General features: G+C 39.2%; 1 protein-coding gene across 2 annotated transcripts in view; it reads left to right on the top strand.

Annotated features, from left to right (window-relative positions):
• The window catches only part of HINT3 (histidine triad nucleotide-binding 3), a 156452-nt gene that overhangs the window by 66745 nt on the left and 63060 nt on the right, over nucleotides 1-26647 (top strand). For both annotated transcript variants that reach the window (XR_016364176.1, XM_089827305.1), the window contains exon 4: nucleotides 14029-14095. Coding sequence is in view for 1 of the 2 variants with exons in the window: in XM_089827305.1 (XP_089683431.1) it covers nucleotides 14029-14095 (67 nt within the window). In the remaining variant the exon portion in view is untranslated. The remainder of the gene's footprint in view (nucleotides 1-14028; nucleotides 14096-26647) is intronic.

Here is a 26647-nt window from a genome sequence, read left to right as displayed (position 1 = left end):
GCAACATAAGGTATTGAATTTTCTGATTCCACAGATCTTTATAAGATAAAGAATTCAATCAAAACCAAAAGTAAGTATTTAAGATAAAGAATTCAATCAAAACCAAAAGTAAGTATTTAGATTCCCAGAGGTTCGAATCTGCTCTGATACCTTGTTGAGATTTATTGATCGCTTTTTGCAATGTACTGACATTGCTAGTGTTATTGATGATATTCCAAATGCAGATTTGAATCTCATATAAATATGAGAGGACGAGACATGTCTCATGAAGAGACATGTCTCTATGGTTTAATTATCATTTCATTAATAATAATATATTAACAAAAAATAATAATATGTATAACAATGTATATAAATATACTATAATATATCTATTATATACTATATATATGTTCTATACAATAATATATATTATTTAATATGGATAAGTATAATAGGAAATGATGATTTACCAAGAAAAACAATGTATCTTAGATTGAATCAATCTGGCTGAAGCTACAACCTTTACACTACAACCTTATCAAACACGACGTATGTGGCATTAGTAGGAGATTGTCAGAAACCTATCACTCCTTGATGAGATAGAAGAAGATATTGACAACTAGGCAAACAATTCATCTATACAAATACTGTTTGACGAGGAAGGATCAGATATTGACCGCATGAAGAGTAGCCCATTAGTGCATTCCCCACGTGATGAAGACAACAAACTAAGGAGCCATGAGAACAAGTTCACTTTTTGTTGTCTTCATCAAAGTGAACTTGTTCTCATGGCTCCTTAGTTTGTTGTCTTCATCACGTGGGGAATGCACTAACGGGCTATTCTCCATGGGGTCAGTATCTGATCCTTCCTCGTCAAACAATATTTGTATAGATGAATTGTTTGCCTAGTTGTCAATTCTACACAACATTGAGAATTTGTTCATCATTGAGGATCTAATAATAGGGGGCTTGATCCAGAGACCTTAGGGAGGAGGGAGATTAGGTTTGAGAAAGGTAACCAAGGTACAAGGAACATTGACTGAGGACGTATAGAAGGCATGCGCGTGGTTGAGAGTGCAAGAGAAAGTATTGGAGCACGGTTGAGAGAAAAATAGTACAATTTTTTCTTAGCACATGGTGCGTTCCATTCGAGAATGGTGACCCCCCAACAATTCCTTGCCTAGAGAGGTAGGAACTCCCTAAGTTTTGTGATAATGGATTGAATGATCTAGTGTGGCATTGCAAGACATGTGAAATTATATGCTCCGCAAGCGAGAAAGTAGACAAAGATTATTGGCTAGGGGCATTTCTTGCCACACTATGAGGAATAGACATTGACTAGTTCTCAGGTTTGGATGAAAAACAAATAGAATCCTAGGAAAATTTAAAGAAGGTAATGACAAAGGAACTTAAACTCCCTAGGGATGAGAATGAGATTGTGGCTGAAATCTTTAAACACTTCGTTAAAAAGACTAAGAATGTACGAGCTTACAATCATAAGGTCAAAGAGTTGCTTGGCAAGATAGAGGTTCAACCGGCTGACATATTGCAGAAAACTTGGTTCATTGAAGATTTAATTCTCTCATTGATGAAGAAGCAACCAATTGATGAATGTACAAAATGTTGGTTCATTGAAGGTCTAATTATTTCATTGATGAAGAAGATGAAAGTAGTTCCATGGTCCTCGTATTTTGATGCTTACTGTTGGGGGACATTGAAAATTTGTTCATAATTGAGGAGCTAATAATAGGGAGGCCTAAGCCAAAGTCCTTAGGGAGGAGGGAGATTAGGTTTGAGGAAGGTAACCATGGTACAAGGGATGTTGACAGAGGATGTATAGAAGGTATGCATGTGGTTGAGAGTGCAAGAGAAGCATTGGAACGTGGTTGAGAGAAAAATAGTACAATTTGTTCTTAGTACAGGATGTGTGCCATTTGAGAATGGTGACCCCCCAACAAGTCTTTGCCTAGGTAGGTAGAAACTCCCCAAGTTCCATGATAATGGATCGAAGGATCTAGTGTAACCTTGCAAGACATGTGAAATTATATACTTCGCAAGCAAGCAAGTAGACAAAGATTATTGGCTAGGGGCATTTCCTGCCACACTACAAGGAATAACAATTGACTAGTTCTCAAGTTTGGATGAAAAACAAAGAAAATCTTAGGAAAATTTAAAGAAGTTATTAAGAGAGGAAAATAAACTCCTTAGGGATGAGAACGAGATTGTGGCTGAAATCTTTAACACTTAGTTAGGAAGACTAAGAATGTACGAGCTTACAATCGTAGGGTCAAACAATTTCTCGGCAAGATAGAGGTCCAATGGTTTAATGTATTGAACAAATCTTGGTTCATTGAAGGTTTAATTCCCTCATTGATGAAGAAGAAACCAATTGATGGATGGAAGAAATGTTGGTTCATTGAGGGTCTAATTCTTTCATTGCTGAAGAAGATGAAAGTAGTTCCATGGTCCTCGTATTTTGATGCTTATGTTTGGGGGACGTTGATAGTGAAGTCAAAACATCACAGGGGAAGAAGCAAGTTAGTGATAAAGATAGTATGGAGGACAGTGGTAGTGACAATAAATAAAAAACTGTAAAGCTGTTTGAAGGCATATGCTTTGCATGACGAGGGAATTGAAGGTAGAGAAAGAAAACTCCAAGGAAACCAAGGAAGTGTGGTGCATCAACTGCAAGGTAGAGTCTCACACAAAAACCATCTCAAAGAAGCTATTATGTGACCTCTGTCAAGTATTAGGACATTCCATCGAGTGCCAGTACAACCTAAAGATGACAAGCACACAAGTGCACTTTGCTCAAGGGAATAGGCAATTTCACCATCCACACCACCAAAATCAAGTAGCAGTGCAAATGCATTGCCTATTGGATACCATAACAATAGTTGAGGCAACAACAACAATAGTAACACTAGTGGCACACAACAAGATCTTACATGATGCAAAAGAAGACAATTGATCTAGTGCCAAAAGTGCAATGAATGGGGTCATTTTGCCTATGATTGCCAAAGTGGTCAAAATAACTATAGCTGTGCATACATGGAATCCCTCTTATACCAGGTGTACAATCCATATGGAAGACACCCTACTGAATGAACAAGAATTGTGCTGCTAAGTTATAAGAGGAAATTAAGAAAATGTTGGAGATTGACATAATATTCAATGTGGAAACAAGCAAGGGAGTCTCACCCATTGTCATGCTACTCAAGGAGGCAAATTAGATTAGAATCTCTGTTGACATCAGACGCCTCAATGCAGTGAAAATCAAAGATCCCTTCCCAATTCTGTTCACCAACACAATATGGATTATTTGTAAATTTTGAACAATTAATTCAATTCCTTAATTTACAATACCTGACTTTGCAATTGAATTATGTAATGGACAATAAGATAAATATGTGCAAAATGTTACTTGCTATTCTAATATAACTCTTATAGTGTGCAACACCTGCTCCTTAATTACTACTTAGAGGGGATACAAATGCTTTTTCTGTCCTAACTTCAATCCTTGCAATTAATTCTACCTATCACCTCAAGCAATAATTGCTATGTTTGATATGCTGATATGTTAATGCAATCCTGTAGATGCTGCTATATCTGATAGGGGATTCTTGCTACAAGTTGCTGACTCTGATATGCCTGTATGTACATGCAACCAGTGATGCCAAAGGCAATTCACTCAATGTAGAGCAGATTCTAAAGGGGTGTTGAAGGAGATAAATTTTAAACTGATGCCTGAATGAAATGGTTATGAATGCTTCCATAGTACTTTTAATTTGAAAAGATTACAACTCTTCATAGGTGATGAACCTCCTTTCCCATTGCTGTCCATAACAATATTTACTAGTTTATAATGAATAGTTGGTCAAAAGTCTCGATTTAATCAAATTGCTGCTCACAAGGGACAACCTTTCAGAAGAGGAGATGACCAACATATAACATTTAAAGAATTGAAATTGAGATTGGTAGTTGCACCAATTCGCGCATACCTTGACTGGAATAAATAATTTCATGTGCATTTTGGTGCATCTAATTATTCTATCGGGGCTATGTTGGCACAAGTGGGTGTATAGGAACTCGACCACCTAGTATTTTTCACCAACTACTTCATCTCAGAAGGATAGCACGTTGGAGAGGGCCGCATTGGGGGTGGTGTACTTTGTGCAGAAATTTCGCCACTACCTTCTGACAACACCGTTCACATTTTATGCTGACCACTAAGCCTTAATGTACCTATCATCCAAGGGTGGGTGAGCCAATAGATATTCCTATTGCAAGAATTCACATTAACCGTCATCATTCAATCGAGGAAAAGCTACGCCATTGCTGATTATTTGTCTTGGATCAAGTTGGGGGAATCAATTGAACGGGCAAATGAAGTCTTTCTTGATGCACACCTCTTCTAAATCGTAACATGGTATAAGGGCATTAGGGAGCACTTGTCCAACTTAACCTTCTCAAGGGAGATGCCTTCAAGAGAGAGAAGGAAGTTGGCATTGAAAAAAAAACTTTTGAGCTCATCAATGGGTTGCACAAGGTGCAATTTGGCTACCTATTCCAACGATGGGTCATCTAGAAGGAATTACTAAGAGTATGTTGAAGGAAGCTCACGAAGGCGTTGCTGGTGTCTACATGCAACTTGACACACTAGATGTAAGGTGTTGGTGGGAGGATTGTGGTAGCTCACATTGCACACTAACATGTGTGAAAGGGTAGGAGGATATGACACTTGCCAAAGTCCCTGGAAACCACTTGAGGATGACTTCACGCCATTCCTCCCTTTGTAGCCTTAGGAGCTGTTTGAATGGTAGGGTTTAAACTTTTTCAGATCCTTGAATGTAAGTACTCAAATGTAGATAAATTGTTGTGGTGACAAAGTAACTCACCTAGTGGGTAGGTAAGGGCTCTACCAGACAATTTTTCCATTAATATGACAAGATTTATCTATGAGAAGATTGTTACAAAGTACAAGATTTCGATTTAGATCACTAGTGATTGAGGGGTGCCCTTTGTAAATCATGTTATCCAATTGATGATAACGGAGTTAAAAATCTTCCACACCTTGTCAAGCCCGTACCACCAATGTGCTAATGGCCAGATGGAGTCTACGAACAAAGTACCTGTGTTTGTGATATAGAAATATTGTAGGGTTGAAGAGGGAGATTAAGAGGAGAGACTACTTGTGGTACTTTGGATGTAATATATGACTTATAAAGTAACATCTGGACATACCCCTTTACAACTAATCTATGGGCAAGATGCAGCGGTACTTGTTGAGTGCATGTTTCCTAGTGTGCACATTGTTGTCAAGAATTGTCTTGGTGATGCCGAATGCTTGAACTAATGCCTCGTAATCTCAACAAGTTGAACAAATAGAGATTATGGGCACAATAGGTCATATAAGTTATGCAATATTCACAGAAGTTATGATATGACAAATACCTTCGGCGAATGATCTTTTGGTTGGGGTAGTTGGTTTTGAAGTATATCTGTCATAAGGAGATCGGTCAAATCACTTTTGACGAGAGCTTTGGACCAATGAGACCACAATGGGGGGGATAGGATTTGTCTGAGATTGGTTGGTTCAAAATAAAAAAAGCTAAACCAAGACTTTCCAAATAAGTTTAGCAAACACAATTTCCAAATACTAGCAGATTACTTTTGCTAAAACGTCCAGAGCTTTTCTATTATATTGACAAGTCACAAGTCTAAGGCACTAGGGCTTCTTTGATTTGTCTTGCCAACAACTGTTCTCCTTATCTCTCCATGTATTGTGTACACACTTTATCCCTTTGGTTTTAGCACAAACCATCCTTTTGCCTACTCCCTTGACAACAAACCTTGGGAGTATGAATGCACAACAGGGACCCCAAGCCCGCAAGGCATGAGACAAGTACACACAACCTATGTGGGTTGACCCAACCCAACACGAATCTAGTCCAACTAGTTAGCACAATCACCAATATTGTCCTTGCACAACAACCTCTTGCACATCCTCCAAGGTGAGCCCAACCAAGCATTAACACTTGTGTTGACCCAAGTGGAGATTTCAATGTTTGTTGCACCATTATCAATGCAAACAAGTTACCACTCCACCACAAGGTGATCCCCTTAAGACTAAAGATAAGGATGTACTCCCTAGGCAGAATGCATATGCCCTACTCCACATCTTGCGGGTAGATCAAGATACAAGATTGAACCATCAGGCAAGATGAGGTGCTCGAAGAGGACCTAGTAATATGAGATGAACCCTATAGGCTGGATGAAAAATGGATTTCCAGTAGGGAAGAAAGGCTGGCAAGAAAGCACGAAGGGAATTGTAGCCCTCTGCATATATAATTGGTACACCTGCACTTTGGATAGGAATAGGTAGACATTGGGTATGAGAGCTTCCATATGAAGGAGCATAAACTAGATTCATGACTTATGACATCAACAAAGAAGCTCAAAAAAAAAAAATGCCAAGGAACATGTTGCAGAGGGGGAAGTGCCATAAGCGTATTGGGAAGAAGAGATTGACCTAGAAGAGTACGGAAAAATGTTGAGCCCCTAACTCAAATGGTGATTAAGGGGGATGATACGTTTGTTGCGGAACAATCCTAGCACAATAAAGAACTCATCAGGTATTGTATCAAGCAAGGCAAGGACCCTCCATTATAGCCAACCTCCAACTCATTTTGGAAGGTCATCCCAAACTTGACTGGTCTAATTGAAATCAATAGTGATAGGGAGGACATGACTTGGTAACAACAATATGGAGGTTCTTACGTTGATGGAAGATTTAAAGGTCTCAAGCCTACAATAAAGAACTCATCAAGTGTTGTATCAAGAAAGGCTAGAGGGCTCCACTATAACCAACCTCCAACTCACTTTGGAAGGTCATTCCAAACTCGATGAGTCCATCTGAAATCAATAGCAATGGGGAGGACTTGATTTGGTACCAGTAATATGGAGGTTGCTATGTCGATGGAAGATTTAAAGGTATTTGACTTACGCCCTTGGTAGACAAAATATTTGACTTGAAATATATGGAGGTGCGTTTTGATAATGATTGTTATAAAAAGTCGTTCAAAACATGTTGGTGGTGCCATGCTTCTGAGATAAAGGCGAGTTCTCATGAGGATTAAAATGAATGACAATGAGGGCAAGGAAGTATAAAGTGAAAAAGCGCCAAGGAGGTAAATAAACATTATGGAAGAAGTTAAAAAGAAAAAATGAAGCCTTATTTTAAAATAAATAAATATGGGGAGAATAATGCAAGGATGGAACTTAAAGCAAAAGAGTCAATTGGAAATATTATTAAAAGGACAAAGGGAATTAGCAATGCTAAAATAATTTTGATGAACTCTACTTGTAGAAATATAAGGTTTAAAAGACAAAGTCCATCAAAAGCATTTGGCATGCTATTGAGAGGATTTGGCATGCATTGGTACAAATTAGTTGTAGGGACAAGGCTGGAGACTTGGAAAGGACTTGATATTGAGTTGGATGTAATGTCCCCGTTTTTGATAGATCTACGTAGTTGATGGAGCTAACTCATCATAGTGACCCTCGTGAGCTAATAGGGTGTTTTGGGGGTTCCAGCTGTAGAATTACTATTTTTAGTAGGTCTATTTTTGGCAGTTGCTAATTTTGGTAGTGCAATGGGTGGCTTCGGCAGTTGGTCGTCACCTACGGTAAATTAAGTTAATAATTGATGAGCTCTTATTTATCATTAAGTTGCATTATTATAATAATGTTTATATTATTATAATAATGACATTAAGTGATATTTCTAAAAAGTGTGTTGGAAAGTTTCCACTCTTGAGTTCTTTTGGCAAACTTTCACAATTTCTGAAGTGGAGCTTTTAGGAAACTTTGGGCCAACGAAAGATTATAAATGAGAGCTCATTTCATGGGGAAAAGCATGCTTGATTATATATTTGATTTTGTGCCTATGAGGCCTTTTCCTGGATTCTTAACTGTATGCCCTTGTTGATGTATAAGGGTTGGAAATACTTTGCAAATTAGTTGCTGAGGTATAGCTAAGTTTGCCCAACTTCTCTATTGTCATTACTGTATCTGAGGAATGTTTTCATTCCACTATTGAAGTATAGTGGATCTGATATTTGTTAGATAATCTCCTACTGTATCCCTGTGGCTAAGGAGATAACGGTGGACATCTCCAAATCGCAGTAATTCAAATTACTTGGCAGCTGTGAATTCTGATTGGGTAGAGCAATTGACTTTCTGAGGATGACATTTTTGGTGTGGCAGTGTTTGTGAAGTCAGAGTTGTGCCCGTAAAGACAATGTTGCATCTTGGAGACTGCAGACAGCTTGATACCAGTCCTGCATCCATTTTGCCTAGCTGGTGGACATGGAGTTACTATGTGCGGTTGCTCATTTAGAGGTCACACATTCATCCGGTGCTTCTGTATTGGTGGCCAACCTGCACATTCATTTCGGGTAGCGATTGGTTTTGGAGTGGAGAGCAACTTTCATTTACAGTTTGCTGTTTGGTTTGAGGAGCCACGTGTTAATAAGGAAAGCATCATTGGTGGTATGGCTAGGCAAAATGCTTGCTTTCCAGGTGCCAATGAATTAATTGTTATGCTGATATATGTTTGTCAAAAACATAATGCAAAGTATATCTTCAGTTTCAGTCGGCTTATCTATTTTGTCTATTTTAAATTACTTGAAGTTTGTTGATTTATATTTACAAAGGGATAATATATACCAGAATTAGAGAACTTTGAAAGAATTGCAAAAAATGATAAGAAGTGCAGAATTGTAGCCAACTTGGGTCTTTACAATGGTATGTATTTTATTAAAAAATCAGAAAATCATCCAAACATATAAAAATATCAGTTTGTGCATCAATATAACAGTTTGGGCCAAGTCGTGGTTTTTATAGTGGTATCAAAGCAGTTTACTACCATCTTGCAGGAATTGGGCTCAGTTTGATCAGTGCTTTTTTTTTTTGGTGATTTGGTTTACAGCGTTATGGATGGTGATATGAGGTTTGGTATCCATTAGAGCCGCAGAGGGTGTACTTCTCCACCTAGGGATGGAGAATCTGAGCTACGGGGTATTGTGAAACAGTTGGATGAGCTAGTGAATGAGCTGAATCAAAATCACAAAAGGATGACCCAACTGATTTCGAATCCAAGATTTGAGAAAAGCATGATATCGCTTTTTCGAAGAGCCAAATGTTATGATATAGTTGTGGCTACAGATGTGCGGGACATTTCTTTTGAGATACCGCATGAGCTGGGCACAATTGTGGGGGAATGTGATGAGAATTCATGCCAGGTTGAGTTGGATGATGCAGTCATTGGCATGAGTTCCCAGGATCATGCATTTGATAGCGATGTAGTGATAGAGGGAGTAGAAGCATGCGATGATATAGCCATATCCATAACTACTTCTGTGTCAGTTGAGCCATCTGTTGAGGAGTCTAGCGATATGCATGCGGTTGTTGATGTGTGTTCTAATGATAGCGCACATGTCATTGATGATGAGGTGAGTAATGTTGAGGCAAAGCTAGATTAGCACAGTGGTGAGGTTCACTTCGTGGACAATCCTATGTTGGACTTGGATGCAACATTGCCTTATGACAATCCGTTGTTTGAGGTTGAGGTTGATCACTCACCTAAGTAGAGTTGGGCTCAATTTACACCATCTGCAGATACAATTTAGTTTCCTATGGTGGCAGTTGGTGGTGTTTCTATATTTGTCATTTCTGATGAGGATATGGGTACAATGGAGGAGAGCAACGGAGAACTACATATTGCACCTAGTTCTCCCGTGGCGTCATCTTTTACAAGGGTTACGAGAGATGATCAGGATTCTAGTGAGTTTTGTAGTGAGATATATTTTATGGGGAGTCCATACTACTTCAGATTTGTACAGGATTCGTATGTTGTACAGAGATTGTTTGTACCTAAGTCCGATGATTGGCAAAAAGATTGAGTTAGTGCAAAGGACATACTAGGACCTTCTACGGATCTGTCTATACGTGACACTTGGGCACAAGTGTTCGGTGTTATATTGCAGGCCATGTTATTGGTTTGGCATTTTGTTTGTTTAGTGAGGACAGGGACATCACTTGCTTCTTATGGGATCCCGGTGGAGGTTTTTGTATGATGTCGGATTGCTCAAGGACAAGCAATCTTGGGGAGGGAGGACTGTAATATCCCCGTTTTTGGCAGATCTATGCAGTTGATGGAGTTAGCTCATCATAGCGACCCTCGTGAGCTAACAAGGTATTTTGGGGGTCCCAGCTATAGATTTACTATTTTTAGTAGGTCTATTTTTGACAGTTATTTATTTTGGTAGTGCAGTGGGTGGCTTCGGCAGTTGGTCGTCACCTGTGGTAAATTAAGTTAATAATTGCACGAGCTCTTATTTATTATTAAGTTGCATTATTATAATAATGTTTATATTATTATAATAATGACATTAAGTGATATTTCTAAAAAATGTGTTGGAAAGTTTCTAGTGTTGAGTTCTTTTGGGAAACTTCCACAATTTTTGAAGTGGAACTTTTAAGAAACTTTGGGCCAATGAGAGATTATAAATGAGAGCTCATTTCATGGGGAAAAGCATGCTTGATTATATATTTGATTTTGTGCCTTTGAGGCTTTTTCCTGGGTTCTTAACTGTATGCCCTTGTTGATGTATAAGGGTTGGAACTACTTTGGAAGTTAGCTACTTAGGTATAGCTAAGTTTTCCCAACTTCTCTATTGTCATTACTGTATGTGAGGAGTGTTTTCATTCCACTGTTGAAGTATAGTGGATCTGATATTTGCTAGATAATCTCCTACTATATCCTTGTGGCTAAGGAGAGAATGGTGGACATCTTCAAATCGCAGTAATTCAAATTACCTGGCAGCTGCGATTTCTGATTGGGGAGAGCAATTGACTTTTTGAGGCCGACATTTTTGGTATGGCAATGTTTGTGAAGTCAGAGTTGTGCCCATAAAGACAATGTTGCATCTTGGAGACTGCAGACGGCTTGATACCAGTCCTGCGTCCATTTTACCTAGCTGCTGGACGTGGAGTTACTACCTGCGGTTACTCATTTAGAGGCCACGCATTCATCCGGTGCTTCTGTATTCGTGGCCGACCTGCACATTCATTTTGGGTAGTGATTGGTGTTGGAGTGGAGAGCAACTTTCATCTGCGGTTGCTGTTTGGTTTGAGGAGCAGGTGTTAATAAGGAAAACATTATTGGTGGTATGGCTAGGCAAAACACTTGCTTTCCAGTGCCAATGAATTAATTGTTATGCTGATATATGTTTGTCAAAAACATAATGCAAAGTATATCTTCAGTTTCAGTCGCATTATCTATTTCGTCTATTTTAAATTACTTGAAGTTTGTTGATTTATATTTACATAGGGATAATACATACCAAAATTAGAGAACTTTGAAAGAATTGCAAAAACGATAAGAAGTGCAGAATTGTAGCCAGCTTGGGTCTTTAAATGGTATGTATTTTATTAAAAAATCAGAAAATCATCCAAACATATAAAAATATCAGTTTGTGCATCAATACAACAGTTTGGGCCAAGTCGGGGTTTTTACATTGGAAGGACAAAAAATATTTAGGTACTTGGGAAGTTCTTGGCATCTAGCATATTGGTGGGAGGATGCATTGCCATATGGATCATACAATCTATTGGACAAAAGATTTTTTGCTCACCGCATGGAAGGGATGCTAGCATATCTGTATTGATGGTTCTTGGCATGGTATGGAACCTCCAAGGAATTTCACACGTTGTCATATGCATACATCTATTTGTTGTTTCAGCATGTAGCTGAATGCCAACTGTTAGTGCTATACTGAGTACAAGTGTTGTTTCCTTATAGAGGGGTGACAAAAAGTTTTGCATTCAAGGATAACTATTTGATGATTATCGTATGAAGGTCATCAATCATTGTACTGAAGGACTGTCTGGTGATTACTGTACAAAATTTTGCCCTTGCCATACAAAGATCAAAATATCAGACCCTAAGTAGTGTACAAGATCGAAATTTCTTGCCATTGGTGTCGTACAAACATCAAATTTCCTGCCTTTTTTGCCATTTAGAGATTTTCTATATGGAAATTGAGTGTGGCACAACTTGTGCCATACGTTGGGGTCCGCATTGGTGCTTTACTGCATGGGTCGTACAAGTGCACACTTCCATTGTAGTGCACACTTGTCATTGGTATGCCTCTTCCACATGGAGTTGCAATTCCTGTTGTTGCAACGATCAAGTCCTCCGTGAGTTGCATAGCATGGATATTTGTTTTAGGGAATTATTTTTAGGGTGTCATTGCCTTACATTTGTATTTGAATCCAGTACATTGAAGGATAAGGCCACTCAACAAGTGGAGCGAGAATGGAAAGCTTTTTCTGAGTTGGCTGAGAAGAGCAGGACACAACACTTGCAAGAGCACTCTCGGGTCACTGCCTTGGGGAATGGAGGGGCAGAATTACGAGAGAAGTTGGCCCAGAACGAATTGCAGTTGACAGAGAGGACTTCTGAGTTTGTTGCTACATAGGAGGGGGTGAACGTAAAACATGAGAAACTATAGTGAACCAAGAAAAAAGTGATGGAGGGAGCATATATGGTCAAGGCATCTAGGGAGTGAGAAATGGTGATCAACCAGTGCCTCCAGTGCCTACAGCAGTAGCCCTACCTGGTTGCACTAACTTCTTTTGTTCTAGGGATGTCTTCTCACTTCTCTTTGAGCTAAGCCTTATTTTGTATTCTACTGTTTTTTTAATTTAGATGACAGTCTTGCTGCACTTGGAAATGAACATTGTAGTTAGTCAATAATTAATTGGTTGTGTAATGGTAATTGCTTCCAAGTGGTTGCAGGTAGTTGCTAGCAGTTTGTACTCTTAATCAACCATCTGGCTCTATATATGTAATTACTTTGCCTTCAGAAAAGAGCATTGTCATGTTACATACATTACAATTTGGAAATAAAAGATAATATCTTTCTGCCATTTTATCGTAATTGTACTTCCTTTTTGGTATCGTTTATGGTAATGTTCTGGTACATTGTTTACTCCATGTGCTCAAGTTAGTCCCTCAGGGAGTAAGCAGATGTTAAAGCAAGTGAACGATAAAAATCAGATCTACATATCACTTTCAGACTTAACAAAGACATTCTCAGATTTTACAATTTCTGTTACTGTCACTTTCAGTTTTACAAAATCAATTGAATATACACGAGATGACACTAACTCTCTTAACATCTGCAATCTTATTACTAAATTTTTATCAGAATGCAGTATGACTTATGATTCATCCACCCTCATCAGTGCACTGTCTTCATTGACCCTCAGGACCTGTACACAGTGTTTGTCTTATTTCCATCGAGTCGTGAGACAGTTAACAACCGTATGGAAACTTTTTGAGCATTTCTGTGGCATACTTAGTCTGAGATAAAAATATAACTTCATCTAACTGTGGCATACTTAGTCTTTGCATATGTTGCTATCGTTACCACCAAAAAACATAATAAAGGTGATGTTGATTTCAACACCAAAACAAATTAGCTGCAAAATCATAACAGAATGTGGTTCTCTCTCTCCCTCTCTCTCTCTCTCTGTCTCTCTCTCTCTCTATATATATAAATGGCTGCTGCTACCATAATATATATCAATCTCACTAAGGTTGGTATGCAGAATATAAGATGTGGGGAATGAATGGGCCACTTTGTGTCATTTTCAATATTTCATGTTCATTACTATCCTGAATGTTTCTGTCTTTAAGTGGAAGGGACTTGCGTTTACATGGTTTAGCTTTTTATATGATACTTGTCTTGATATTTCTTGCAATGTCTATAGTCTTGAATAGTTAAATGCAATTCAGGAATGTGTACACAACAAATATTGGGAGTGAATATAATGAGCTATGTATTTGGTATGTTTCTGATATGTGATCACATGCCATTTGAGATTTCGGATGCCCTTGATCGCTTACGAAAAATTACATTTTAAGACATTGGAGATGATTTTATCATTTATGTATGGAATTTATTCTGAATTCAGGTAGCAGCAGCCATGTGTGCCATCGTACCTGTTTTAGGCAATGCTATAATGAAAGCTACATGCTCTGGTGAGGACTATGCATTACTTTTCTCCTTTTTTAAGATTGTAAAACTTACAAGTTCTTTCTATTTATAGGGGGAAAACACTGTATCACCATACAGATTGTGACAACATTGAAGCTTAGCAAAAGAACATGAACATGCTAGTCCTCTCAATACATGTTACTATTAAGCTACATTATTGATATTCCTTAAGATTTTAGTATGTATGCATTGATTATTTTGCTAACATTCCTATGCTATGTTCAGTACCCGTTCTTCAATTGGTTGGAAACTCCATTTTGTAGAATTGAAAGAAATGAACCTCTATGAATTGTTCTTTGCTAGTGAACTTTTTCTTTTAGTAAAGATAGTGAAGTTTCTATCCGTAAGCTATGTTATAGTAAGCCATGGGCACACACTTTATTTATGTTTTGACACCATTTTATGATCCCAAGTAAGTCTTTTAACCAACATTCACCCTAGGTACCAGTTTTCTACACTTCACTTTGGTTTTGGGAAATGAATTAAAATGTTTAATGTTTTCCTACATGGCAAATGAAAAGTTCAGATTGTTAAGAGAAAGAATTGCTGCGCTTGAAACAGAGATAACCATGAAAGTTGAAACAACACTATTCTGGAAAACCTCCAATGTTGACTGAAAACCATTTTCAGTAGTGACATTGTGTTTTGTTACCTTACTTTATTAATTTGCAAAGAGATAACTACAGAAATTGGCAATCTTGCTTTCTACTTATGCTTATTTGAATTCTCCTCCAAGAACATAACATGCAATACTTATGCTTTGGGATGTTCGTTTTTGGGTTGGGGTTGCTGTGTTGTTTTGTTGTGTTTGGCGTTCGATCCTCCTAGCTAGCACTCGCTCCTGCTTCATTCCTCTTTGCTTCAGGCTAGGTGTTTTTTTCCTTCTTGCTAGCAGCTGTTCCAACATTGTTCCAGCTTCTTTCTGTTTCTGTGGGGGTGGGTCTGCTGTTAGGGAAACTTGCTGCAGAGTGGTCTGTTCCTCGTCCTATGTGGGGTGGTTTCCTCCAAGCTTGTTTTGCGTGTGTGTGCCTCCAAGTGAGTTTTCAGCAGACCTTCTTGAAAGATTCTCTTCTCTGCTGTGCATTCTCATGGCACTGCTGCTGCTGTCCTCATGGATACTCCACATGTTTAACCTCAACCTTCACCCATTAACTCTCAGCGGCCCATCGACAGGATGGTGAAGCTCGAGGCCGAAAACCTTACTTTACGTGACTTGGTAAACTCTCTTTCTGATGAAGGGTGCTCCCCTTAATAAAACAAAGTGACAACCACATAGAAATACCAAAACAACACCAATTTGTGAGAACAAAAGATGGGCTTCTTATTATTGCCGCAAATGCAGAATTATAGAATATTGAAATACAATATGCAAACCCACATGGGCACCTTACAATAATTCGCAAGACAGAGTTGTGAACTATCACCCATAGCTATCTTAGACAACGTACGGGCCTTCCTCAAATAGGCAATTTTACACTGCCCCGGAAGGTTCTAGACATCAAACCCTAACGCTTGAGGCTGACCAACCCCAAAATTACATATAGAGTCTGCTCAAAACAATTATGACATTTAGTTTGGAAATTTCGGGTGGCCCAACTTCGGAAGACCATAACTTGTGAACCGTTGACCTGATTGACTATTATAACCCAATTCTAGAATCCTCATCTTCTGATTTAAAGTGCTTGATTTGTGCAAACTCCAACCGGCCTCGTTTTGGAGCTCATTTGAAGCCTCTAAGGCCTTAAAAACTGTTCGTGAAGTTTTTGTACCGAAATTTCACACCAAAAATCCGCAATAACTCCACAAATACTCATAATATGACAACGAGCCTCAATAGAGAGGCTGATATATCCAATATGAACCTCCACCCCTGAGATTAGGACATTTTGAGTTCGTATGACCAACTTTTCAGACCTTCTTGAAAGATTCTCCTCTGCTGTGCATTCCCGTGGCACTGCTGCTGCTGTCCTCATGGATGCTCCACATGTTTAACCTCAACCTTCACCCATCATCTCTCAACAGCCCATCGTCAGGATGGTGAAGCTCGAGGCCGAAAACCTTACTTTACATGACTTGGTAAACTCTCTTTCTGATGAAGGGTGCTCCCCTTAATAAAACAAAGTGACAACCACATAATAGAAATACCAAAACAACACCAATTTGTGAGAACAAAAGATGGGCTTCTTATTATCGCCGCAAATGCGGAATTACAAAATTTTGAAATACAATATGCAAACTCACATGGGTACCTTACTTACAATAATTCGCAAGACAAAGTTGCGAACTATCACCCATAGCTATCTTAGACAACGTACGGGCCTTCCTCAAATAGGCAATTTTACACTGCCCAGGAAGGTTCTAGACATCAAATCCTAACCCTTGAGGCTAACCAACCCCAAAATTACATATAGAGTTTGCTTAAAACAATTATGACATTTAGTTTGGAAATTTCGGGTGGCCCAACTTCAGAAGACCATAACTTGTGAACCGTTGACCTGATTGACTATTATAACCCAATTCTGGAATCCTCATCTTCTGATTTAAAGGGCTCAATTTTTGCAAGCTCCAACCAGTGTCGTTTCGGAGCTCATTTGTAGCCTCTAAGGCCTTCAAAACTGTTCGTGAAGTTTTTGTACCGAAATTTCACACCAAAAATCTGCGATAACTCCACAAATACTCGTAATATGACAACGAGCCTCAATAGACAGGCTGATATATCCAATATGAACCTCCACCCCTGAGATTAGGCCAATTTGAGTTCGTATGACTGACTTACTAAGTAATAAGCCTCTACAAACAACTCTGCTCCAAGACAACCCTTATTCATGAAACACAAAAGAAATATTTTTGGTTGATGCAAGATTGCTCTTACATTAGACACTCGAGGTAATTTGAGAAGTGACCCGTCACATCTCAAGTAGTCAAGAGGAAAACCAAGACGGGTAACCTCCTCCCTTTCTAGTCATGATGAACCTTTTATTGGTCTCCCTTTCCATTTGACCATATACTCTTCATAGGTTCTGTTCCTTGTACTTTTGCCAACATGACTGTTTAGTATCTCCTCAATCTCCTTTGTAGCTGAAGTAGTTGTTGGAATGCTCCACTTCACTTCTGTGATTTCCTCTCCATCACCTCCTTCATGATATTCTGTTAGATCTAAAATGTTAAATATTGGTGAAATATTCAATTCCGCAGGCAACTCTACCTCATAGGCATTTCCAGAATCATGCTTTTTTAGTATTTTGGTGGTCCAAACTTATTCATTTTCAGCTTGTTATATGTTCTCACTAGAAAATGCTCCCTCAAATGAACCATGACTTCATCCCCAACCTAAATTCCTTATACCTTCTTTTCTCATCTACCTTAGCCTTGTACTATGTATTCATCCTTGTAATGTGCTTCCTCACCTCCTCATGGACGCTCTTCAAATGTTCTACAAAATCCCCCGCTTCAACACTACTTATCTCTCCTTCATCCAACTTCTGTAATTTAGAAGCATTTCTAGGACTGCAATATACAATTTGGAATGGTAGTTTACGAGTATTTCTATTGACAAAATTATTGCATACAAATTCTACCTTGGTAAAATCAGATCCCATCCTTTTGGCTTATCTCCAACCAAACATCTCAGCAAGTTTTGCCAAACCCTAATTCATCACTTCTGTTTGTCCACCACTTTGTGGATGATGGGATGAACTGAACTTAAATTTTTTCTTTAACTTCTTCCACAGTGTATGCTAGAAATACCCAACAAACTGGTATCTCAATCTGAAACTATACTCTTTAGTAGACCATGTAGTTTCATCACTTCTTTGGAAAACAGCTCCACCACATGAACAACATTACTAGTCTTCTTGCACGGAAAGAAATGTGCCATCTTTGAAAACTTGTCAACCACCACAAATATTGAATCATGCCCTTGCCAAGTTCTTGGTAACCAAGAACGAAGTCCATGCTGACATCCTCCCATGGCTTCTCTGGTACAGGTAATAGCTAATACAACCCCATATTCCGCTTCACTCCTTTTGCCATCTTGACATACTTTGCAACTTTGTACAAAGTTCTTGACATCTTGCTGCAATTGTGACCAGTAATAATTCTTAGTAGTCAACACAATGGCTATATCTCTACTAAAGTGTCCAACCAATCCTCCACTATGCTTCTCCTTGATGAGATTCTCCCTCATAGAATTTCTTGGAATGCGCAATTGACTTCTTGTGAATACATACCATGCTGGATTATAGAATCCAACCACTTTGTCCTGTCAAGTGTAATAGGTTCTGTACAAGCTTTCCAAGCTTCACCAAAATCAAGATCCTCCACATACAAATTCTTGAGTTCTTTGAACTCAACCACCTCAATCTGCATGTCTGTCAGAAAAAGTTGTCTTCTACTAGGAGCATTTGCAGCTTGTTAGACTTCCTACTACTTTGTTTCAAAATAAATGTATAACTGTGAAAAAACTCAACCCAATTCAAATGCCTTTGGTGCAACTTTCCTTGGCTATTCGAATATTGCAAAGCTTGATGAGTAGTATACAAAACAAACTCCTTAGGAAGAAGATAGTGTTTCCACTTCTTCAATGCCTAAACTATAGCATAAAATTCTTGATCATAAACAAAATATTTTCTTTTGGCATCATTTAACTTCTCAATAAAATAAGCAACAGACCTACCTTCTTGGCTCAAAACAACTCCCATTGCAGTACCACTAGCATTATAGTCCACCTGAAACACTTTGTTAAAATCTGGAAGTTTTAAAACAGGTTATTTTGTAACTTTTTGTTTCAATAGATTGAAACTCTTATCTACTCCTACAGTCCACTTAAATTCTTTCCCATCCCCTCTTATTATTTCAGCCAAGGGTCCACAATATTGCTAAAACCTTTGATAAACATTCTATAAAAGCTAGTTACTCCATGAAAAGATCTTACCTCCCCAACACTCCTTGGAATAGGCCATTCGAGGACAACCTTCACTTTCTTAGGGTTCACTTTTAGACCTTTTGCTGAAATTACAAATCCCAAGTACACCAACTCCACAAAACTGTACTTAAGATTTATCAGCGACTTTTCTTCCGTCAACTTCTCAAACACCATATGAATATGCAGTATATGCTCCTTCAATATCTTACTAAAGATCAAAATATCATCTAGGTAAACAATGATAGAGTTACCTAGAAATTCCTTCAACACCTCATTCATGAGCCACATGAAAGTGCTTGGTGCATTGGTTAGCCCAAAAGACATGACTAACCACTCATACAATCCTTCCCTTGTCGTGAAGGCAGTCTTCCATTTATCTCCTTGTCTAATTCGAATTTGATGGTACACACTCTTCAAGTCTATCCTGGTAAAATACACAACTCCACTCAAACAATTCATAATATCATCCTTCCACGACAATGGAAATTTGTACTTGATCGTGATCTTGTTGATAGCCTGAGAATTTGTGCACATCCTCCATTCTCCATTCTTCTTTGGTGCTAATATTGCTGGTACATCACGTGGACTCAGACTCTCCTAAATCAACCCCTTCTGCAACAACTCATGCACTTGTTTGTTCAACTCTTCACTTTCTACTCGTGTCATTCTATGTGATGCCTTGTTTGGAAAATTGGCTCGTGGAATCAAGTCCATCTGGTGATTGATCTTCCTCACTATTGGTAATCTATTAGACATATTATCGGGAAACTCTTCCAACAATTCTGCAACATCTGAAGGTAACTCTTCTACTTCTTTACCATCTTTTGGAATTATTACAAAATACATATGCTCATGGCTCATACCCTCTAATAACTTCTTTCCATCAACAAAACATATTCTGGCAGCACTACTTACCTTTTCGCTTGTATCCTTCAATGTCTTTAGTATATGTTTCACTCCATCCTTTGTCATTGTATTGGTATTCACACAACCATCTTGTACATCGTGAGTGTCAAACTGCCATGGCCTTCCCAACATCATATGTTTATAGGTATGACATCACTAAGTACCTCATCCTAGTAGCTTCCAATCTTGAACTTCACTAGGCATTGTTCATTGACCATGACCTTGTGGTCATTTTGCACCTAGGCAATTTGGTATGGATGCGGGTGTTTCTACCTCTTGAGCTTTTTCTTTGTGACCATCTTTTTCTGACACGAGACTATCAGTGCTTCCACCATCAATAATCATATCACAATACTTATCTTCACACTTGCACTTTTTGTGAAACAAGCTCCTCCTTTGATCAGGTTCATTCTCACCACTCGGCAAGACTCTTCTATTAACCAATACTTATCTTTCAACATCTTCAGAATGTGATGATTTGATATTTTCATCAACATGTGCAACTCTGACCTGGCCTTCGGTTCTTCTATCTCTCCTTCTTTGACATTGGGGACATTCAAATGCCCTATGCCCTTCTTCTCCACAGTGAAAACAAGTTCCTTGAAAACTTACTTTACTATATCCTTGCCCTCTTCCTCTTCCTCTTTCTCTTTTATCTCTGTTATTCTGATCATGGAAACGATTGGAATCGTTTCCTCTTCGATTTTGATGGCTACCGCTGGCCTCATCCTTCTTCTTCTAATCATCATTTCAGCCTCCATAAGATCGTTCACTAGATCTTCCACCACAACCTCTTCCGCTTTGTCGGCTCTTAAACTTCTTGTTCAACTTCTCTTCTACTCTTAGGGCAAACTGGTATGCCTCCTCAATACTGTTCATTCAAACAAATATTAACTCCTTAATGGTTGGCCTCAACCCAGTAAGGTAACATACAACTTTCTCTTTGTCCCCTTCTATATGGCTTGTTTTGATGAGAACTCGATAGAACTCTTCTGTGTACTCCTAAATAGATCTTCCCACTTGCTTCAACCCTTGCATTTTCTTCAACAGATCAAACTCATAATCCACGAGAATGAATTGTTGCTTCAATTTAGGTATCATCCGGTCCCATCTTGTGATTTTGTCCTTCCCTCTTCTATTTCACTCCAACTGAATTTCCTGCCACTAGATCTTTGCATGATCCTTTAGTTTGGACTTCACAAACTTGGTCCTTAATATCCTCATACTCAAAAGTATTCTTCTAATTCATTGATCCAGTCGATCAATTCCTTTGGGTTAAGATTTCTCGAAAATGTGAGAACCTCAAACTTTGGTCTTTTTCCCATCTTGGAAATGGCCCTAAAATCCCTCTCTTCTTTTGGGTTCAGAACTGCCTCTTCTTCAACATTTTCTTCTTCTTCTCCTTCATCTCCACTTTCATCTCTTACGACAATATTTATTCCTCTACTTATGTGTTCTTCCAATGCTTGCATTTGTCTCTGAAGGGCTCTAAAACCCTTAGGTATAACACTTGCGGCTCTTCCACCAAGCTCTCTTCGATTGAAACTTTAGTGTAATCTGCCTTACAATCGGTGATCTGTCTACACATGCAGGCCAAATCACGGTCCTGGTGCAAATTGCCTCACAGTCAGCAATCAGTCCACACACCCAGAACTCCTGCTCTGATACCACTTGATGAAGGGTGCTCCCGTTAATACAACAAACACATAACAAAAATACAAAAAACAACAACAAATTGCAAGAACAATACATAGGTTTCTTATTATCACCGTAAATGGCAAATGCAAAATTACAAAATTTTGAATTACAATATGCAAACCCACATGGGTACCTTCCTTACAATAATCTGCAAGACAGAGCTGTGAAGTATCACCCAGAGCTGTCCTAGACAACCCACGAGTCTTCCTTAAATAGGCAATTAACAACTGCCTCGAAAGGTTCTAAACATCAAACCCTAACCCTTGAGGCCGACCAACCCTAAAATTACATATAGAGCTGGCTCAAAACAATTATGATAATTATTTTGGAATTTTTGGGTGGCCCAATTTCGGAAGACCATAACTTGCTAATTGTTGACTTGATCGGCTATTATAATCCCATTCCAAAATCCTCATCTTTTGATCTTCATGGCTTGGCTAGCTTGAGAACCAATTGACCTTGTTTCGAAGCCCTTTCAGAGCCTCTAAGGCCTTCAAAACTGAGCTTGAAGTTTTTGTACCAAAATTTCACACCAAAAATTCGCAAAAGTCCACGAATACTCGTGATATGGCAATGAGCCTCAACTGGTGGCTGATATATCCAAGATGAAACTCCACCTCTAGAATTAAGACATTCTGATTTTGTATGACTGACTTATTAAGTAGGAAGCCTCCACAAACAACAACTTTGTACTGGACAACCCTTATTCAAGAAATAAAAAAGAAATATTTTTGGTTGATGCAAGATTTCTCTTACACCTAGGATGCTCCTGCATCACTTTTTGAGATGTTGGCCATTTTGAAACTATAGGTGGACTCCTATTCTCTGTAGATTGATGACTTTTCCATAACTTAACTGTCGAAACAATAGATTCAAAGCTGCAATTGGACTCAAACAACGAACAACGAATAGGTCCAAGAACTCTGCACAGTGGACTCAAACAATGAACAAGTCCAAGAACTCTGCATTCTTAAAGGCAAACAAGTTGAATTAGACAACAAACATGCATCGCTCATGATTGAAATGAAACAACATTATAAGCCTTGGGCATCTATTTACAACAACACCAGTTATGCATCTCTTGCTTGTTTAGGGCAATTTGGTAGACGCGTGGGTTTGACGGGCTCGTGAACTCAACTTGTGGGTTCATGGGACTTCTCTCTCTTCCACCAACCCCACTGCTGCTAGACATTCCTTCCTCAGTGATCTACTAGGCATTACATATGTTACACTTGACACAACTTGGATAGGACATGATGGTACTCTTTTTCTCAATTTTATCATGCTCTAGGCCGCTTGCAAGTTCTTAGGGTGAGGAGGAAGCTTTTTTCTCTTCCCACTAAGATCTTCCTTGACGAGGACCTTACTAGATCATAGGTGACTAAATTAAGACATGCTCGGGGTTTGGTGGTAGAGGCTAGGTGCAACGGGAAGTGGGCTGTTATCAGGAACCTCAGGGTTGTTATTCTGGATTCCCCCCTCTTGGGTGGGAACCAAGGTTGGCTGCCAAGGCCAAATAAGGGTCACATCGACAGTTGGACTTGGGCAAGACCAGGGTGATGGTCTTCCACTGCTTGAAGACCTAACATTTCCATTCTCACTTTTAGGGCGATGAGATTGAGATCACCACCAACTATACTTGCAGGTCAAGTTCTCTTGCTCCCATTCCATCTTGAGACCTACTTTGCAGCCTCGGGTTAACAATGGGCTTGGTTTGTAATGGACACCCTGAATGTCCCAAAAAAACTAAACCAAATTGCTGAAAGGAATTATGTCAAACAGTTTACATTCAACCTCTTATTTCTCCGTTTAATGTTTTAAACCCCTTATAACTCCGGAAATCAAACATTTATTTGTTTGTTGTGTTTTGTGCATGAAATTGGTATCATGCAACATAAACAAGAAAGAAACTACAATAATATGCAAAGTGGAAATGACCTGCTGCCAATAAAATGTTATTTTCAGAATTCATAAAACCAAATACATGGTAGATTTATCAACTCACTAATTACTTCAGCATTATTGACATAATACTCCAGCCCATGCTTTCGAACTTGCTGCTACAGTGCCGCGTGAATAATGTTCCGTAAATAGTGCCGCGTGAATAATGTTGCATGAATAGTGCCGCATGAACAGTGCTGCTACAGTACTTTGTCCTTCAGTCAGTCCACTACCTTCGTAATATCATTCCCTCAAAGCGGCATAAGCGTCGGACAAGTAGTGAAGAAGATATGAGCAAAATATCAAATCTGCCTGTAGCTGGAAATGCAACTAAACTGCTTGATGATGAAGCCGATAACAAAGAATTCCAAAGGCCAAACCCCAAGGGAATGACATCTAGAATGTTACAAGAGAGGATAAACGTCCTCAAATGCCAAGAACGGAGCTGCAACTCACACACCAATTTCTCATATTCAACCTGTCTAATGAAGCCACAAATGCTTCCTTTTATTCTATTTCCAAGGGTTCGCTCAACTCATATGGGCAATGTGGGATAAAAGATGTGTAATATATAAAACATATATTAAAATACCCCTTATGTCTCCCTTGGGTACACATCCCCATAATAACACTTTAATAATTTACAATTAAATTAGACGTTACTTTAATAAAACTTCAGGCATTAAAATGTATTAGCAATCGGACTCCGAATAATGCGAGTGATAGCTCATCGGAAAGCTCTCACCGAGGAGTATCAAATCCAATCACCAAAATTGACCTGCACTGTGTCCTGCCGACTTACTAAAAATAGTAAGTATGCCTGAAACTGAGTAAATCAACTTCGTTTTGGCCCAAACTGGAAATGACTAGGGCAAAACACTCTAGGATCCCATTAAACCCTTCGTTAGCCCTCGGGACCATGTAGAACAAGGCTAACACACACACACTTGGTCAACTGCTAAAATGGGGACATTACAGTCTGCCCCCCTTCAAATTGCTTGTCCTCAAGCAATCTCAGTCCAGCCTGCTGAATAACCTGCTCACTCTCTCATGTAGAATCTTCCTCCGACAGGTCTTTCCATCTGACCAAATACTCCTTCACTATCCTGTTTCTAAGCTTCCTCTCTCTGGTGTCCAGAATAGCCTCGGGTACTAACACAAGCTTCCCCTCCTCATCCAAAAGGGGTAATTCTACAGAAGGCACTACACTCTGACCAATGGCTTTTTTAAGCCTAGACACATGAAACACATTGTGCACTCGATTGCCCTCTTGAAGCTCAAGCTCATAGGCGACTTTGCCCACTTTGCGAATCACCCTGTAGGGACCATAAAATCTAGGTTTCAACTTTTCAGCTCCGCTCTTCTTGAGCGATGACTGTCTATATGGTTGTAGCCTCAAGTAAACCATATCCCCTACCTCGAAGCTACACTATATTCAGTGCTGATCAGCATACAATTTCTGTTGATTCTAGGCTTGTTGTATATTTTCTTTGAGCACTTTCAGGATGTCCTGACTATCCTGCAATAAGTTTTTGGCTTTGGGCACTCTACTGTGCCCCAAAACTAAATCCATGAAGCTAGGTACTTCATAACCATAGAGTGCCATGAAAGGAGTCATCTTGATGGACATATGATAAGTGGTGTTATAACAATACTTTCCCAAATGCAACCATCTGATCCAAGCCTTTTGTTGTGTAGTTACATAGTTCTTCAAATATCCTTCCACCCATTTATTCACAATCTCTGTTTGCCCATCTGTTTGTGGATGATAACTAGTGCTAGGTGTAAGATCTGTACCATACAACCTAAACAACTCTTGCCAAAAAACACTCATAAACTTACTATCCCGGTCGCTGACAATGAATCTGGGCAGCCCATGTAACCTGAATATCTCTCTAAAGAAAAGATCTGCCACCTGTGCTACTGTGTAAGTGGACGGAATAGCAAAGAAGTGAGCAAACTTTGTCAAGCGGTCCACCACCACATAGATGCAATCCCTTCCCTGCACTCGTGGTAAACCAGTGATGAAGTCCATCGAAATACTTTCCCATTTCCTATCAGGAATGGGCAAGGGCTGTAATAAACTTGTAGGAAATGTGTGCTCTCCCTTATTCTATTGACAAACCACACACTCCCTGACATACCTCTGAACATCATCCTTGATCCCTTTCCATGAAAACCACTCTCGGATCTGCCTGTATGTCTTGAAGACCCCTGGATGTCCAGCTGTGGGTGCATCATGAAATGCCTTCAGTATCGCCTCTCTCAAATGTGATGACGGAATCAAATAAACCCTGTCTTGAACTCTGATCAATCCATCTATCACCTCATAGTGATCATCCTATATGGTACCTGAAATCAATCCAGAAGCCCAAGCATCTCTGACATACTCTGCTATAATCCGATCTCTCCAATCTCCTAAAATCTTTGCCAGAGCACATAAGTGAGGTCTCCGAGATAAGGCATCAGCCACCACATTTTTCTTACCTTTGACAAACTCTATGTCAAAGTCATAAGCCTGCAATTTAGTCACCCATTTTTGTTGCCGGTCATTAAGTTCACGCTGGCTCATGAAGTATTTAATACTGTTGTGATCAGTCTTGATCACAAAACGTCCACCTACCAAATATGATCGAAATTTGGCCAATGCATGCATTATGGCCAACATCTCCCGGTCATAGACAGAATAACTCTTCTCAACTCCCTGGAGCTTCCTACTCTCAAATGCAATGGGATGCTTCTCCTGCATCAATACTGCTCCAATCCCATCACCTGATGCATCACAATGAAGCTCAAAAGGCTTCGTGAAATCCGGTAGAGCTAGAACTGGACATGAAGACATTACCTGCTTGAAATGCTCAAAACACCTCTGTGCTGCCCCTGTCCACAGGAAGGCTCCTTTCCTGGTAAGATCTGTCAAGGGTGTAACAATTTGTGAGAATCCCTTAACAAACCTCCTATAAAAACCACATAAACCAAAGAATCCCTTAAGCTGTGTAAGGTTTGTGGGAGTAGGCCACTCTACAATAGCTCTAATCTTTTCGGGATCAACCTGAACGCCATCTGC

Source organism: Cupressus sempervirens, chromosome 4, assembly GCF_028749045.1.
Source record: "Cupressus sempervirens isolate cs-2001-9-10 chromosome 4, ASM2874904v1, whole genome shotgun sequence".
NCBI classification, from domain to species: Eukaryota; Viridiplantae; Streptophyta; class Pinopsida; order Cupressales; family Cupressaceae; genus Cupressus; species Cupressus sempervirens.
The sequence above is the reverse complement of the archived record's forward strand: the minus strand, read 5'-3'. Positions and strand labels throughout refer to the sequence as shown.